This window comes from Lissotriton vulgaris, chromosome 2_1 (assembly GCF_964263255.1).
Source record: "Lissotriton vulgaris chromosome 2_1, aLisVul1.2, whole genome shotgun sequence".
Classification (NCBI taxonomy): Eukaryota; Metazoa; Chordata; class Amphibia; order Caudata; family Salamandridae; genus Lissotriton; species Lissotriton vulgaris.
Window position 1 is genome coordinate 1,398,440,925 of NC_141687.1, and position 16,264 is coordinate 1,398,457,188.

At 42.0% G+C, this 16,264-nt stretch overlaps 1 protein-coding gene across 2 annotated transcripts in view; it reads right to left on the minus strand.

Moving 5' to 3' along the window:
• Window positions 1-16,264, minus strand: part of LOC147732651 (zinc finger protein 777-like) — a 151,537-nt gene that overhangs the window by 16,955 nt on the left and 118,318 nt on the right. For both annotated transcript variants that reach the window (XM_086957163.1, XM_086957161.1), the window contains exon 3: window positions 6,116-6,220. In XM_086957163.1, coding sequence (XP_086813289.1) covers window positions 6,116-6,220 — 105 coding nt within the window. The remainder of the gene's footprint in view (window positions 1-6,115; window positions 6,221-16,264) is intronic.

The following is a 16,264-nucleotide window of genomic DNA, read 5'->3' on the forward strand; positions in this document are numbered from 1 at the left end:
GGCAAGATTTGGGGTAAATGGTTTAATCTTTGGTCCTGAGGGGTGGGGGTGTCTTCTGTAATATCAATAGGTCCCTGTAGTCCCTCTTACAGCTGTATCCTATCCACATAATTTGCTGGGCTTTGCTACAAATGTATTTTGTGATTTATTCTCTAAAAATCAATAAACTTGATCATCAAAAAAAAGACTAAAATCTCAGTAACAAAGGAAAATTTACATTATAACTAACTTTATATGGCAGCTGTATCTGGAAGCGACAGCAAGTGTTCATTATGAGAAACAAGGGGAGTGTCCTAGGCACTTTAATATTGAAAAAGGAGTGGGACAAGGCTGTGTCCTTGCACCGTTCTTATTTGCCCTCTATTCAAATAAACTGGAATCCGTATTGGTAGAGAGAGCTAAGGAAAAACCCTCAAATATCTTTCTTCCTAGATAAATTATAAAAGACAACATAAATGGGGCAACCAGTCACCAATGACCAATCGCTGAAGTAATAAAAAAGATAAAAGACTTCCAGGAACCTAAGGTAACCCCTAAGAAAATATACCAATAACATACTGGAATTATAGCCCTAAACATACGAGAGGGTTAATATGAATATATTTATGTTGCAGAAATAATCTTGACATTCAAGAGGTGCACAAATAAAAGATGTGGATTAAGACCAAAGACCTATGACAATAAATACTATGAAATAAGGTAAATGAATAAATCCCCCCATAGGTGCGTGTGTTAACCAAGGTCAAAAATTAACCTTGCTATGGGAGGAGGGGGCGACACATCAGGCTGATGTGTGTATACACATATATGATTTCCTTACAAGCAGCCTAAGAGTAACCCAGAGAGTAATGCCAGAGCCCATATATCAGAATTGAAAATGTATAAATAATGAATTGAGAATAAATCACTGCATGTCAGATAAAACAATGTGATTTCTACAAACTGTACAAGCAAAAAATGCAGTAGCTTTAAAAGTCGAGACTATGCATTAATAGGAAATGCATTGGAAAGGAAAAAATCAAAATGGATTGCTTGTGAATGTGTTTGTTTAGTATCACAAATGAATTGTATTTTACGAAATAAGAATAATGTGTCATTCTTACATAATACGTATACAGATATGTTTATCTGCAGGAATTCTTTGATAGTGGCAACCATCCAGTGCCCTATAAAGGAGAGACTTTATCAAATTGTCTTGAAAAAGATGGTCTATCATTGGTAAAAAAAAAACCTTGAAACGCGTCAACGCCCAAATCGACACAATTAAGGGATAGAGCCTATTCTGCAGACACAAATAATTGAGTGTGTCCAGGATCAGCTTTTGTTAAAATTGGGTTACCTGATGTGTATACATATGACAAATAGACACAACAAAGAAAGGGTATTAAGTTTACGGGATCCACGGGCGCTCAAACAGTATTAACGTAGATGTTTTTATAAATTCAAAATTACTGGTGCTAGCAGGGAGGGGGGACCTAAAAGAACCCCTCAATTTAAATGTGCAAAATTCACATCTAAAACATAAAACACAAAGTCCTGCGCACTCAAATCAAGTATAACAAGTAGTGTGCTACTATATGCAATTGAATAGAAAACTGTCCAACGTCGGTTCCTGGAGTTTCATGTATATCTCCCTTTATTTGATCATCACACCATTGATAATTTACAGCCAGCCGACACGTGTTTCGTTGTAGGTCTGTACATGCACAGATGCTACAACTCTTCAAGGCTCAATGGCGGAAATCTTCCGGGTCTCAGACGCCAGTCTAGCGGCCCCAGAGTGAGTGACACCACACACATCCGTGTGATATTTTGCAAGGAATTTTAACCTGTGAATACTTGTTGCAAAGATGTGCGGAATACTGGCGTCTTCGGCTACAATTTAATACGAAATATCGGAGTTCCATACACCGTCACTATCCCATTAAAAGGTTACCCTGCCGGGTTGGAATTATCACCGGACGTGGGCCTTAATACTAAGGATCCAGCCATGGAGCCCTGAAGAGTTGTAGCATCTGTGCATGTAAAGACCTACAACGAAACACGTGTCGGCTGGCTGTAAATTATCAATGGTGTGATGATCAAATAAAAGGAGATGTACATGAAACTCCAGGAACCGACGGACAGTTTTCTATTCAATTGCATATAGTAGCACACTACTTGTTATACTTGATTTGAGTGCGCAGGACTTTGTGTTTTATGTTTTAGATGTGAATTTTGCACATTTAAATTGAGGGGTTCTTTTAGGTCCCCCCTCCCTGCTAGCACCAGTAATTTTGAATCTATAAAAACATCTACGTTAATACTGTTTGAGCGCCCGTGGATCCCGTAAACTTAATACCCTTTCTTTGTTGTGCATCATGGAACTTGTGGTCCCGGCAAATCCAACCACTGATGGGGCACTAATGTTCTGTCCTTTTCTGTCCTTTTCAAGCCCGCAGATAGGCCACCGACCACAGCGTCCACTTTAAGCCCCGGTCTGTGCTCCCCAATGACGGCGTAGGCATATATCCTGCTGTGGGGCCCCCCTCTTTTCGCAGGGTGGTGCCGCTCGGCGGCTGGGCTGCCGCCAAAAATAAACGCTCTTTTGCCTGACACCTAAGATTGAGCAGCACTCCAGCACAGGACCAAGGTGGCAAGCCTTTATTTCGGAGTACAAGTGGCAAGCTGCAGGCAGTTTCGATCTGACAGCCACAAACGCGACCTTGCCGGACACGTTTCGAAGGTGTGTCCCTCTTCCGCAGGTGTATAGCAAGGAAAACGTTTTTTCCCCATACAAACCCAAATCAAACTACACAAACTTTAGAAATTCTATAGTTATAACATTCACTTACAATTCATCCACCACCTTCAAATTATTATAAAGTAGTGCACCTCCATACACACACTTTTAAGCTCACTGCCCAGACAATGGTAACTATACCATGCCACTCTACCATGCACTGTGTTGTGACAAATGATGTCATTTGAAATGTTATAGGTGTTGGTATAAATGCTATGAATTCACATGATATAAGTGATGCAGCATGCAAGAGTATAACCAGTGCATGGAAAAGGCTGAGGTATAGTTACTGTAGAGTGGCGAGTTCGCTGACAAGACTGTGTTTGGAGGTGTATGACTTTTAGTCATTTAAAACTAGTGTGTAAATTATACACTGAAGTTATAATTATAATTGTACAACTTTTATTGAGTATTTTAAGTTGGGTTTGTATCGGAAGAATCAATAAAGTATTTCTAACTATGACTTATCCTTAACCTCTGTTTTTGTCAATGCATGTTTATTGTTTATGTTTTAATAAAATGTCTTTCAAATTGTAGTGTGGAGTGTCGTTCATTGGAATGTCGTAAAGCAGAGTGTCGTACAATACAGTGAAGCAGAGTGTTGTAGAGTCTAGTGTCAGAGTAGAGTATTACATAGTGGAATATAGTGGAGTAGAGTGAAGTGTCGCAGCATACAGTGGAGTAAAGTGTTACACAGTGGCATGGTGTGTCGTATAGTGGAGTAGAGTATCTCAGAGTGGAGAAGTGTGTTGCACAGTTTAGTGGCATGTTGAACAGTAGAGTTGAATGTTGTAAAGTGGAGTGTGCTGGAGTGGAGTGTCATTGAGTAGAGTGTTGTAGAGTGGCATAATGTGTAGCAGAGTGTAGTGGAACAGAGTGGAGCAGAGTGCAGAGTCGTATAGTAGAGTGGAGAAGAGTCTCACACAGTGTAGTGTCGTACAACGGTGTGGCATTATTTGTAGGAACACAGTGCATCATAGAGTTGTAAGTTATAGTTAGTGTTGTTTGGTTAGTGAGCTAAAAAGTGAGCTTATGGATGTGCGCTGCTTATAATAATTTAAAGTTGGTGGATAAATTATAAACATAACTTTAGATTTTTCAAAGGTTGTGTAGTTTAGGCTTTTTTTGTATAGATAAAAATGTTTTTTACCCAACTCCATCTAAGCTTTAACCTTTGATTTTTACATTGAATTTGACATTGAAACACTTTTTAATAGAAATTAGTTTTAAATCACAGAGTACAGTGTCATCGACTATCGTTATGTGGAGTGTCGTATAGAACTTTGAAGAAGAGTGTTGTAACATCTATTGTCATAGAGTGGAGTATTGTAGAGTGGAGTAGAGTAGAGCGGAGCGGAGTAGTGTATTGTACAGTGTAGTAAAGTGTTATATAGTGGAGAGGCATGGTGTCTAATATATTGGAAGCAAGTACCGTAGAGTGGAGCATTGAGTTGTACAGTGAGTTGGTGTGACGTACTGTAGAGTAGGGTGTTGTAAACAGAATGGAGTAGTGTTTTTAGAGAGGAGTAGGGTGAAGTAGAGTATCGTCAATTGGAGTATCGCAGAATACAGTGGAAGCGACGGTTGTAGATTGGAGTGCCGTGTCATATAGTGGAGTGGCATTCCGTAGCTAAGAGTGAAGTGGCGGGTCGTTGAGCGTTAAGAGTGCAGTACAGTGGGGGAGAGTGGAAGGGTATAGAGTGGAGTACATTGTCATAAAGCTGCATAAAGGGTAGTACAGTGTTGTAGAGTGGAGTTGAATCCAGTGGGGTAGAGCAGAGTATGGTACAGTGACAGAGTGGGATAAAGTGTAGCACGGTGGAGTATACTGGTGTGGGGTAGCATAGAGTGTAGTAGAGTGGAATGGCATGTCGTAGACTATTGTGGCGTGGAGTGCAGTAGAGTGGTGTGGCGCAGCATACAGTTAAGTAAAGTGTCATAAATTGGAGTACCGTGTTTAACAGTAGAATGTAGTGGTGTGGCATTCAGTATTGGAACGCATTGTACACTACTGCAGAGTAGAGTGGCATACAGTCTAGTAAAGTTTTGTAGAGTGGGGTGGTGTACAGTAGAGTGTGGTAGAGAGGTTTGGCATACAATATTATAGAGTACAATGGCATAGTGTGGGGTGGTATACAATCGAGTAATGTACTGTGTCACAGAGTGGAGTAAAGTGGGGTTCAGTGGCATACAAAGAGTTGCGTACACTGCCGAATAGTGGACTAGAGTATCTCAGAGTGGTATAGAGTGGAGTAGAATGTTGTACAGTGCTGTGCATTATAGTATAGTATTCTACCATGGAGTGTAGGGGTATAGACTGACCTAAAAGTTCAGAGTATGAAATACAGTGTAGCAGAGTATTGTAGCAGTGAAGCTGCGTACAGTGTACTGTTGTACAGTAGCGGGAACTGAGGTAAAGTTTCATGAGTGGAGTAGAGTTGAGTGGAGTGGCGTAACAGTGTGGAGTAAAGTACATTAGGGTGTACTAGTGTGTCATTGAGTAGAGTGGCGTGGAGTGTAGTAAAGTAGCATAGGTAGCAAACTTATAAATAGGAGTGGGGTCTTGTACAGTATAGTAGAGCGCTGTGTCATAGTTTATAGAACAGTGTTGTATAGTAGAATGGAGTGTTGTAACTGGAGTGTTCTTGGATAGAGTTGGATAGTGGAGTGCACAGGGATAGAGTGGGAGTAGAGGGTCATAGAGTGCCATTAAGTGTAGGAGACATTTATAGAGGGGAGTTATATAGACTGGAGGAGAGTGTTGTACAGTGAAGTGGCGTGTAGTGCAGTGACGTAGACTCTAGTAGCTTAGAGTAGATGATTGTGCAGTGGAGTATCAAACAAGGGAATAGCGTACAGTGGAGTGTAAAAGAATGAAGTGGCATAGAGTGTAATAGCGTAAAGTTGAGTGGTGTAGAGTGGGGTACAGTGAAGTGGCATACAGTGAAGTGGCGTAGCGTATACTCCAGGAAATGGTTATAATTTGAGTGGTGTCTCATACAGTAGAGTGCAGTGCTGTGTTGTACAGTGTTGGAAACTGTTGCAGAGTGGAATAGAGTGTTGTACAATAGGGTGTTTGGGAATAGAGTCTAGTAGAGTGGCATAGAGTGTAGCAGAGTTTGTAGAGTGGAGGTGAGTGCACTGTTGTAGAGTGGAAAAGCGTATAGTGGAATGGGTTACAGTGGACTGGGGTACAATATTTACTGTTTACTGTTTACCATTGTGTGCAGGTGAGGCGCCATGTACAAGATTTATTTACATATATGGTGCATGTGATCAAAAACACTTACTTTCATTTCCCTTGATAGAATGGCTTTTTCACGACTAACTCACCTGGGGACTGACTGGTGTTCTGTCTTCGCTCTGACTCTTCATGGTGCATGAAACGCACATCCTTGTTTTCTCTTAATGAGAAGACAGAATTGGCAATTAGAGGACCTGTTTTAAATGTAAACAAAAAAAATAAGGTATGTGAAAATAACAACCTAAGCAATTAACTATTAGCTTGTAAAATATAATAGTGGAGAGGTAAAGAAATAAGTGACATAAAAAGTTATTGCTTTTTATCGGTTCCGTAGAATTAACAAACAGAATGTGCACATTAAAAAATACACATTGTTAAAAGAGTGTATAGCTCACAGGGAGGAGCAACAACATCAACAATAAAATTCATAAATTCATACAATTACAAAAAGAAAAAGATTAATATTCAATATAAAGACACACAAGTGGCACAGTATTGTTATCTCAGACGGTCCTTGCAAGTCTCACTTAACAACAAAAAAATAAGGATCATAAATTATTCATAAAATAAATTATTCAACTGGGACCTCTAGGACAGCCTTTTTAACCTCACTCAAGTCACCTCACTGCACTCTCACTTTACAAAACCAGCTCCGCTGTAATCAGGCGTCTTAGCACACCCGAGGCACACTCGGTGCCTTGGGTGGGGCCCGATGATGAAGCATGCCACCAACTAGGTTGGTGGGTGAGGGCCTTCATCAAAACAATTAGTTTTTCCTTCCCCAAAACAATTGTTTTGACCTGACAGACACATAACATTTTACAAGTAGCTAGCTCTTGTTGAATAAGACTTTAAAAAGTCACCACTTTGTTATCCAGACCTCTGGTAGCCCTTGCTGACTATGTGCACCTGAGACAACAGGCTGGCCCTCCCACTAGGAACTGAAAAGTGCTCCCAGGAACAGTGGACAAAAGAAAACCATTGGGCACCTAATAGGGAAAGAAGGCTTACACCATCTTGGACTTGGGTAGAGAAGAGTATCTTGGGATTGTTTGGTGTCCAAACCACCAAGAAGTGATGTACAGTGGGAAGGATTGTCTTGTGGGAACTACTGCCCCATTAGCTAGCGAGTCCTCCCCTCCCAGAAACACGAAAATGGCATAAAAGTGGCAACCAAGCCACACAATACACAGATCGCTACTGGTTAGGAAGGAAGATAGGAGAAGCACAGCCCTGCTGTTCCCTGGACCCAGCAAAGAGAGTCTGCACCAAAGACTGGATTGCACCTATTAAACTTAAGGAACCTGAAAGAGGATGGTGCCGAGTCATTGAAAAGAGCTCCACTACTGCCAGGACAGAAGAAGTGACTCCAAGACTAGTTGGGTAGTCTCCAGTTAAGCACCGGGATCGCAAAAGCATAAGAACCTTGCACCCTCGAGAGCCAGCTGACCAGGAACACTTGTCTGCTGCTGCAAGTCAAGGTATCTGTCGGGAGACTAAGTCCTGACCCACACGAGGTTCAGTCAAGTCTGTTGGCCCAGTGACTAACATCAGAGTGGCATCTGGTCTCCCTGAAGAGCCATTGAGACCGCTGTAGCAGGGTGACTAGCTGGCCTGTGGCAACTAAACCTGCACTAGACTCCACTTGTGCACTTTGGGAGATTGAGTCCTAAAGCCGAAGACCATCCCTGATGCTTGTGGATACCAGGGCAGGCCCAGAAACTCTCACAGTATCTCTTCAGCATCTCCAGCATTCTCTGAGTTCTGTATTCCCCATGATCAGGACCGCTTCATTGCTGGCCTGCAGTGAAGGAGATAAGTGCGCTATGGACTCTGAGACTGCTGGCCAAGACCGGTAACTGTCTCCCTGGCCTTAAGTAGTTACTGTTGTAGTGTCTTGCGAGTTGGAAATGATGGAACCCTTTTAGCTCCTGATAGACTCCGTAGAACTGTGACGTAATTGTTAGAGCGGAATGCAATGAAGACAGATTTAAAATATTGAGTTCGCAGTTACATGCAGATGAATAAAGATCTGTATTACTAAGCTCCGTGTGAGGCTTAGCCATTGGCGGGTACCCAGGTTGAGGAACACGCTACAACTGGTGATGAGCTAGAGGATAAGTAACCCCAAGATCAACCGTGCTCTCCCTGAGAGTTTGCTGTGGTCCAAGCAAATTGCTTGTGCATGCCACATCAAGGATGATCCAGAGGCCAGCGCATCTCAGGTCCTTAGAGATGGCTCACCTGAACAGGTTCAAGATTAACAGCTGAGGGAGCCGGAAAGATCTCCATCCTCAATGTCAGCCACTTCCATAAATGGCTACAATGTTGCCGCTTTCCTGAAACCACCACCACCATTCCATACCACCAAAAAGCTGAATATAGACTACAGATGGACTGCTTGAATAGAGAAATGTGATGATTTCATTGATGCACTTGAAGAGACTGATAACAAAAAGATTATCAAGTATCTAAAAAAAAAAAGTGAGTGTGTCTCAGCGGAAAGACAAAATGGCCGTCAAGACACTCCAGAAGCAATGTTCGACGCACACCCACAAGGCCAAGCGGCAACATCAATTAAGAAAAATCGACACTGAACAGAGTCTTTGTCATCTAAATCATCATCACACAGATCTTATGCATCAGCATCAAGTAAAAGTGTTGAAAATGATCATGCCATGTCAATGTTTACCTCAGAAAAGTGCGTGCATGTTGGTTTGGAAGCTTGTGAAGAAAAACGTCAGTCAAAGAAAGATTGACATGACAATGCACCAAAGCCATGCAAAGATTGTCTAAAGATTACAATGAAAATAAATGGCTATTCGGTACCGTTCATTATCGACAGAGGTGCATCGATAAACATTATGTCAAGGGAGAATTTTAATGAATTATCTTCACTGCCACAACTTACACCATTGAAAACCAAAGTGTATACATGGGCTGCATCGGTGGCCTTAAAAAGTCAAGTTTCATTTGTAACAACAATGAAACATAAGGAACTGAAGGTGCAAGCACCCATGCCTGTGCTTCAAGGCATGGTCTCAAGTGCTTGTCTACTCAGTTTCAGCACAGCCGCTCATATGGGACAGATTTCAGTGAATTACCACATGAATGCTCACCACGAAATTGTAAGTCAGTTTCTTTCATTATTTTAATGGGTGGAAAGGCTTAAGACTATGAAAGTGAAGTTACATATTATTGAAAACGTCCGTCCTGTTGCTCAGAAATGTAGACAAATTGCTTTTTATCTGCAAGAAGCTGATGAAAAAGAACTTGAATCATTACTTAAGCATGATATTGTTGAGGGTTCTTCTCCTCTAATGCCATGGGGTTCTCCCATAGTAGTATTGCTTGAAAGGGATAAAAAGGAGCTGTACGCTTATTTTGTTTTTTATGGAACAATTCTTTTTATTTAGGGTTGTTCAGGCCACAACCACTGGATGGCAGTGAATGGAGAGTATATAAGAGTGTACAGCTTGAAGACTACAACCAGAAGGCCGGCTGCGTATTTCAGAAAGAGGATTTATGCCTTTAATAAGTGAAGTGAAAGGTCCAGAGGAAAACAAAGAACAGATAGAAGAGAAACAACAGGAGAAAATGTCCAACTCAACCCACCCACCTCTCTATCCTCTGCACCACCATATGTATACCTTATTTTGTTTTTTAAACAGATAAAAAGGAGCTGTACGCATACAAGTAACAGGCAAACAAGGCAATTCAACGAGAACGACATCCAGGTTCACACCTTGCTGACATGATAGCACAACTAAATGGAGCAAATGTCTTCTCTTGCTTTGATTTATAAAAGGGCTATCCTCAGTTGGAACCCAAAGACGATTGCAGGTACAGTAAACCTTTTCTACACGTAGGTCTGTTTTGATTCAAAATGCTATTTTTTATTGTATTTTCTGCTGCAGAACTGTTACAGGACATCATTTGAAGTATGCAGCCTGTTATAAAAGTGTTCAAGTACAACAATGACATACTGGTTTTTGGAGCTACACAAAAAGAGCACAATAAAGCTCTTACACAAGTATGTTGTTTACTTGCCGATACAGGTTTGACTTTGAATGCAGACAAGTGTGTGTTTCATAAGACAAAGCTAAAGTTCTTTGGCCATATCTTTTCCAATTGGGGGTATGACATCAGATCTTTCTAAAGTACAAACATGCTGATTCCCCACAATATGTTTCAATGGTGCGTTCATTTCTTGGCATGGCCAGTTACAGTTCCAGATACATACAAGACTTTGCCAACGTAAATGCTCCTTTGAGAGACTTGTCAAAAAAAGTATTTAGTTTCATGGGTCACATGTGAGAAACACTTTAAAAGAATCAGACAAGCCATTGAGAACGCTACTGAAAAAGCATGCTTCAATAGGAAGCTTCATACAGAAGTTGTTTGTTGACGCTAGCCCAGTCGGGTTAGGCATTATCCTTGCACAGCACAGCAAATACCCGAATGTTAGAGGGCATATTGTGACATATGCAAGTAGAAGTTTACCCTAAACAGAACGTGCTTACTCACAACCAGAAAAATAAAGTTCTGCCCTGGTATGGGCTTGTGAACATTTCCAAGTATTCCAGTATGGAAAACCATTTACGCTGGTAAATGAGCAACAAGTTGAGTGAGGCAAGATGGCGGCCGCATAGTTGGGGCTGTTAGCAGTAAGGCAGTGACGGCATGGTCTGAAGCCCCGTGAAGGAGTCCGTATTACCTGTGGAGTCGGCACTTCCCCGGACCCCAAACACAAGGAGACCTGAAGATTATAACCCTAACAGCTATCTGTGGCCTGGTGTGGAGGGGATAAGCGAGCAGACCCAGGCAGATAACAGCGGAGCAGCTCGGGATTTACCTCTCTCCCTGCCTCGCGCTCGGCTTGGAAGCCGCGGCAGCTGGTGGGCAGAGCAGTAGGAGAGAACCGGCGGTGGAGCTGAGAGTAGAGTTCCGCGCAAGTCTGGAAGCCTGGGGGCAGCGGTGTACAAGAGGGATAGTGAGCCTGCAAAGGACGGCAAGGATAGCGACGTGGCGGAGAGGCATTATGGCGCCAAAGGTTAATCTGGCCGTGAAAGCCACAATGAGGAAGAAAGCCGGAATCACCAACGGCGCAGCGGAGGATGGGGCAATCACACGAAATGTACAAACGCCGCCACAGGAAATGCAAAAAAAATGCAAGGCAACCTTAGCAAGGACCCGCCAGGCAACAGCGTCTATAGCAGAGCTGCTCGTTAGAAGCGGTAAGGAGAAGGGCTCAAAGGGAGCAGAGGCTGTGAATCCAGAGGTCAATGCTGAGGGTCAGGGGGGCTCTGGCACAGCACAGGAAAATGCTCTGACTGATGTAGCCCAGATGTGGGCTGTAATCCCGGAGGCGATACCAGGTTGTACCCTTGGATTACCCCCGGTAATGCCCACCAATCTCATAACCCCTGGGGAAACAAGGATCCTGGGGGAGGCTGCCTTAGACCAGGCTCCAGGAGTAATGGTAGAACCCACTGGTAGTGGGGAGCACAAGGGAAAGGAGCTAAATGAAGACGTCAACTCAGGTCAAAATAGTCCGGCAGCGCAGATGGATAACGAACAGGGGCTCCAGCCTGAAAAGTGGGCTCCTGAAGAGACTTGTGTGAACAATTCCTGTCGAATCGAAGGGGTCGAAACTGGCCAGATAGATTCCCCGGGGGCGGATGGTAGTAAGATTCTCCCTGCTGCAGACAAGGATAAGGCACCCAGTGAGTGTTTCTACTCCGTATCGGAGGAAGCTGAATGGTCCGAGGACGAACGTAGCTCATGTCTGAGGGAGAGAAATTTGAACTCTGAAAGCGATTTGGAACAGGAACAGGATCTTCCAGCAACAGCAATTAAGTCCGCCGCTGCATTAAAGACCCAGGAACGGCATCAACGTAATTTAATCTGGGACCACTCATCTGCAATGCCACTAAAGGTTAGCCCATGCATGGAAACAACTCAACTCTCGATGCTGGAGGTAATCCATCAAGAAATCTTAGCTCATAAAGAAGAGGCACGGCAGGATAGCCGCAAGTCCCAAGCAGCGATGAGGAAGATGCAGGGCGCAGTCAGGAAGATCTCCAAAGCCTGTGATAATGTTGGCGATAGAGTCACTAACGTGGACGAAAGGGTGGTATCAGCGGAGGTGGCGGCAGCAACCAGCAAGGTGGGGTCGCATTGCGCCCAAGTGGTGGATATCTGGTGGAAGCTGGAGGATATGGAGAATAGGCTCAGTAGGAACAATCTAAGAGTTCTGGGAATACCAGAAGGGTCAGAAGGCTCAGACGTTCGGGCATATATTATCAGGTTCTTTGGACAGGCATTCCCGGAGTTATCCAATTGGAATTGGGTTGGTGAAATCCAGAGGGCGCAAAGAGCCCCCTTTAAGCAGCGAAACAAGAGGGAAGGAGACAAACCCAGTGCAATTTTAATCTTCCTGGGGAACTTTATTTTGAGGCAAACCATCGCCGACAAGGCAAGACTGGACACAAGAAGAACAAGCGAAGGAGTGTCATTCTTTGTCCGTCCGGACTTCTGTCACACGACTGTTGAGAGGCGTTGGAGGCTGCGACAGATGTTAAAGCCCTTTCAGGAGAAGGGCATGCAGGCCTATCTGATCAACCCGGCACAACTAAAAATAATAAATCAAGGGCGGACACAATACTTTGCCTCAGAAGTCAAAGCACAGGTGTACCTGGACTCGTTGGATAGTTAGAGCTACTGTCTTTTTTTTCTTAATTCTTCCATCGATTGATCTTATTGTGTAGTAAACCGGACTGGAAGTACGGCTGGCACTTTGATCAATGTAGCCGCTTAGGGGCAAGAGGGATTTCAGTTTTTTTCTTTTTTTTGTAGGTGTTAATAAGTAGCCTTCACTGCCGCTACTGCTAAACATCACATGCACAGACTCAGTCTGAGCGCTTCACGAGGGAGGGTGCAGGGGTCAGGGGAGGTCAGGGGTGGGAGGGGGGTTGGGTTTGGTGGTGTGGGAAAAATGTGAAAAAGAGAATCGTTGACATAATGATGAAAGTAATTCTCAGCATCCATAGTGTGAAATGGGATCCTGCAAGTAATTATGTGTTTACTATCCAAGTCCCGAGGGTTGAAGAGTGGTTCGAATACTGTTTAAAGTATGTCCATCCTTAGGATTTGCTCTCTGAACATCGGGGGTCTTAATGACTGGAAGAAAAGGGGAAGGCTGGTGGAATTTGTCAAATCTGAGCGATTGGATATCTTGTGTTTGCAAAAAACACATCTTCTCTGGGGAAAGAAGCATTGGTTAAATCTTGCTGGCTATGAGCTAGTTGCTTGTTCATCCCAGACCTCAACTATAAGGGGGGTTGCGATTATAGTCAGGGCGGGCCTGGGTGGAGCGAAACTCTCTATAGCAGATACAATGGGCAGATAGGCAGTCTGTGAACTCAATATAGGTGTTACTATTTGCGGGATATATGGGTCAAACTAGGATGACCCTGAGGTCTTTGAATGCATGGAGATGGAGTTGACGGGTTGGTCTGCACCAATTGTGGTTTGCGGAGACCTGAACATTTCAGCGGATTTTGTGGGGGGCACAATATACACTGGTCGTAAACCCAGAGTTTTCCGGGCTGCCAGCTCAATGATGCAATTGCACGGATTGAGTGATGTGTGGGGAAATAGGGACAACAAAAAGAGAGAAGACCCCACATGTTCCAGGGAACAGGGTACTGCAGACAATAAAAAGTCAAAGAAATATCCCTGGAAAAGATAATTAGGCGGGAAGATATTTCACTCACTCACACTTAGTACTACAGGTAATATTTAAGTCACTGGTCACAAACTAATTTATACCGTTCACAGTCTTTTTATTAAAAACATATAGATAAAAAAGAATTCATTACATAATCAATGTCGTAATACATATAAAATCAAGAACATATATTGTGAACTAAATAAAAACAATATTAAAACATATTCATTATTATACAGAGATAAAGCAGAGAAAAAGAATACACGTTTAAGGTGTCAGCATAATCCTATCAGAATTAATAAACACATTATTTAAGGCAAAACACTTACTTTCTGTGGTAAAGTACAGGAAAAGCAAAACCCCTATTCTTAAAGAACACCTATTTTTGTTACGGATTTTGAGATTCAAACGCCCTTACAATACTTCAAACACAAATCCTGTGTTGCAATATACCAAATATCGAGGATTTCCTGGGCTTGAATTCTACAGAGCAAAAAAGGCGTCAACGCGTTTCGGTGTATCAGCCCTTGGTTATTGGCACACCTTCCTCAGGACAGTTCGGAATCGTTTGGGGTTAAAAAACATATATCCTTCCTGTGTATTAAAAAAGGATCAATCAATACATGGAAAATGTTGTAATTCAATGTAGAGGTCATTTCCTTATCTAGACTAAATATTATTCCTATGCATAGGATTGTACATATGCACTATGGACACATCTACGTTCAACACAACATTGTATATTCTGTTGTTATCCAAATGGTAACAGGGATTTCCCTCCTGATATGGTCTATGGCTAATTTATTACATCCTCCGTTATAACGTAGTTGATGACCAGTTTTTTTTTATATACACTCAGTCACACCATTCACTCAACATTTACTGACCTTATGTTTAAGGGTCTGAATCTTTTCTAATAGATTATGGCCGTTTCCTTGTTCAACTGGACCTTAGACTTGATCTATTGTTAAAAATTGCGGAGAGTCTAATGGTAAAATACACAAAGATATGTGTTACCAGATCAGAAGTTCTCCATGTTTTAATTTACATACATGGATATCTATTCACATTCATAACTCAGCCAATGTCAAATGTGAATGTTTATTACCGTAGGGGTTGTTCACTTGCCCTCTGGATATGGGGACTTCAAAATTTTATATTGGCCGATTTTGTAGATGGGGCCCCTACAAGGGATAATACCAATATACATTTTTGTAGGGATTTAGGATTTTCAAATTACCCTATGTTTTGGCTATTGGTACAGTCATGTACATACCTCAGGATGTGTGGGGTATTCCCTTCCCCGTGGTACTCTTTCTTTTGTTAGGCTCCCACTCGCCTTAGGCTCCCACTCGCCTCAGGATGACGGGTAGTGGGTTGTAGAAGCTTCTGTGGGAGCCTTAAAACACGGAGAACTTCTGATCTGGTAACACATATCTTTGTGTATTTTACCATTAGACTCTCCGCAATTTTTAACGATAGATCAAGTCTAAGGTCCAGTTGAACGAGGAAACTGCCATAATCTATTAGAAAAGATTCAGACCCTTAAACATAAGGTCAGTAAATGTTGAGTGAATGGTGTGACTGAGTGTATATAAAAAAAACTGGTCATCAACTACGTTATAACGGAGGATGTAATAAATTAGCCATAGAACATATCAGGAGGGAAATCCCTGTTACCATTTGGATAACAACAGAAGATACAATGTTGTGTTGAACGTAGATGTGTCCATAGTGCATATGTACAATCCTATGCATAGGAATAATATTTTGTCTAGATAAGGAAATGACCTCTACATTGAATTACAAAATTTTCCATGTATTGATTGATCCTTTTTTAATACACAGGAAGGATATATATTTTTTAACCCCAAACGATTCCGAACTGTCCTGAGGAAGGTGTGCCAATAACCAAGGGCTGATACACCGAAACGCGTCAACGCTTTTTTTGCTCTGTAGAATTCAAGCCCAGGAAATCCTCGATATTTGGCATATTGCAACACGGGATTTGTGTTTGAAGTATTGTAAGGGCGTTTGAATCTCAAAATCCGTAACAAAAATAGGTGTTTTTTTAAGAATAGGGGGTTTGCTTTTCCTTTACTTTACCACAGAAAGTACGTGTTTTGCCTTAAATAATGTGTATATTAATTCTGATAGGATTATGTTGACACCTTAAACGTGTATTCTTTTTCTATGCTTTATCTCTGTATAATAATGAATATGTTTTAATATTGTTTTTATTTAGTGCACAATATGATATGTTCTTGATTTTATATGTATTACGAAATTGATTATGTAATGAATTCTTTTTTATCTATATGTTCTTAATAAAAAAGACTGAACGGTATAAATTAGTTTGGGACCAGTGACTTAAATATTACCTGTAGTACTAAGTGTGAGTGAGTGAAATATCTTCCCGCCTAATTATCTTTTCCAGGGATATTTCTTTGACTTTTTATGGGGAAATAGGGAACCTGGAAACCCTGGGCACACTTACTTTTCATGC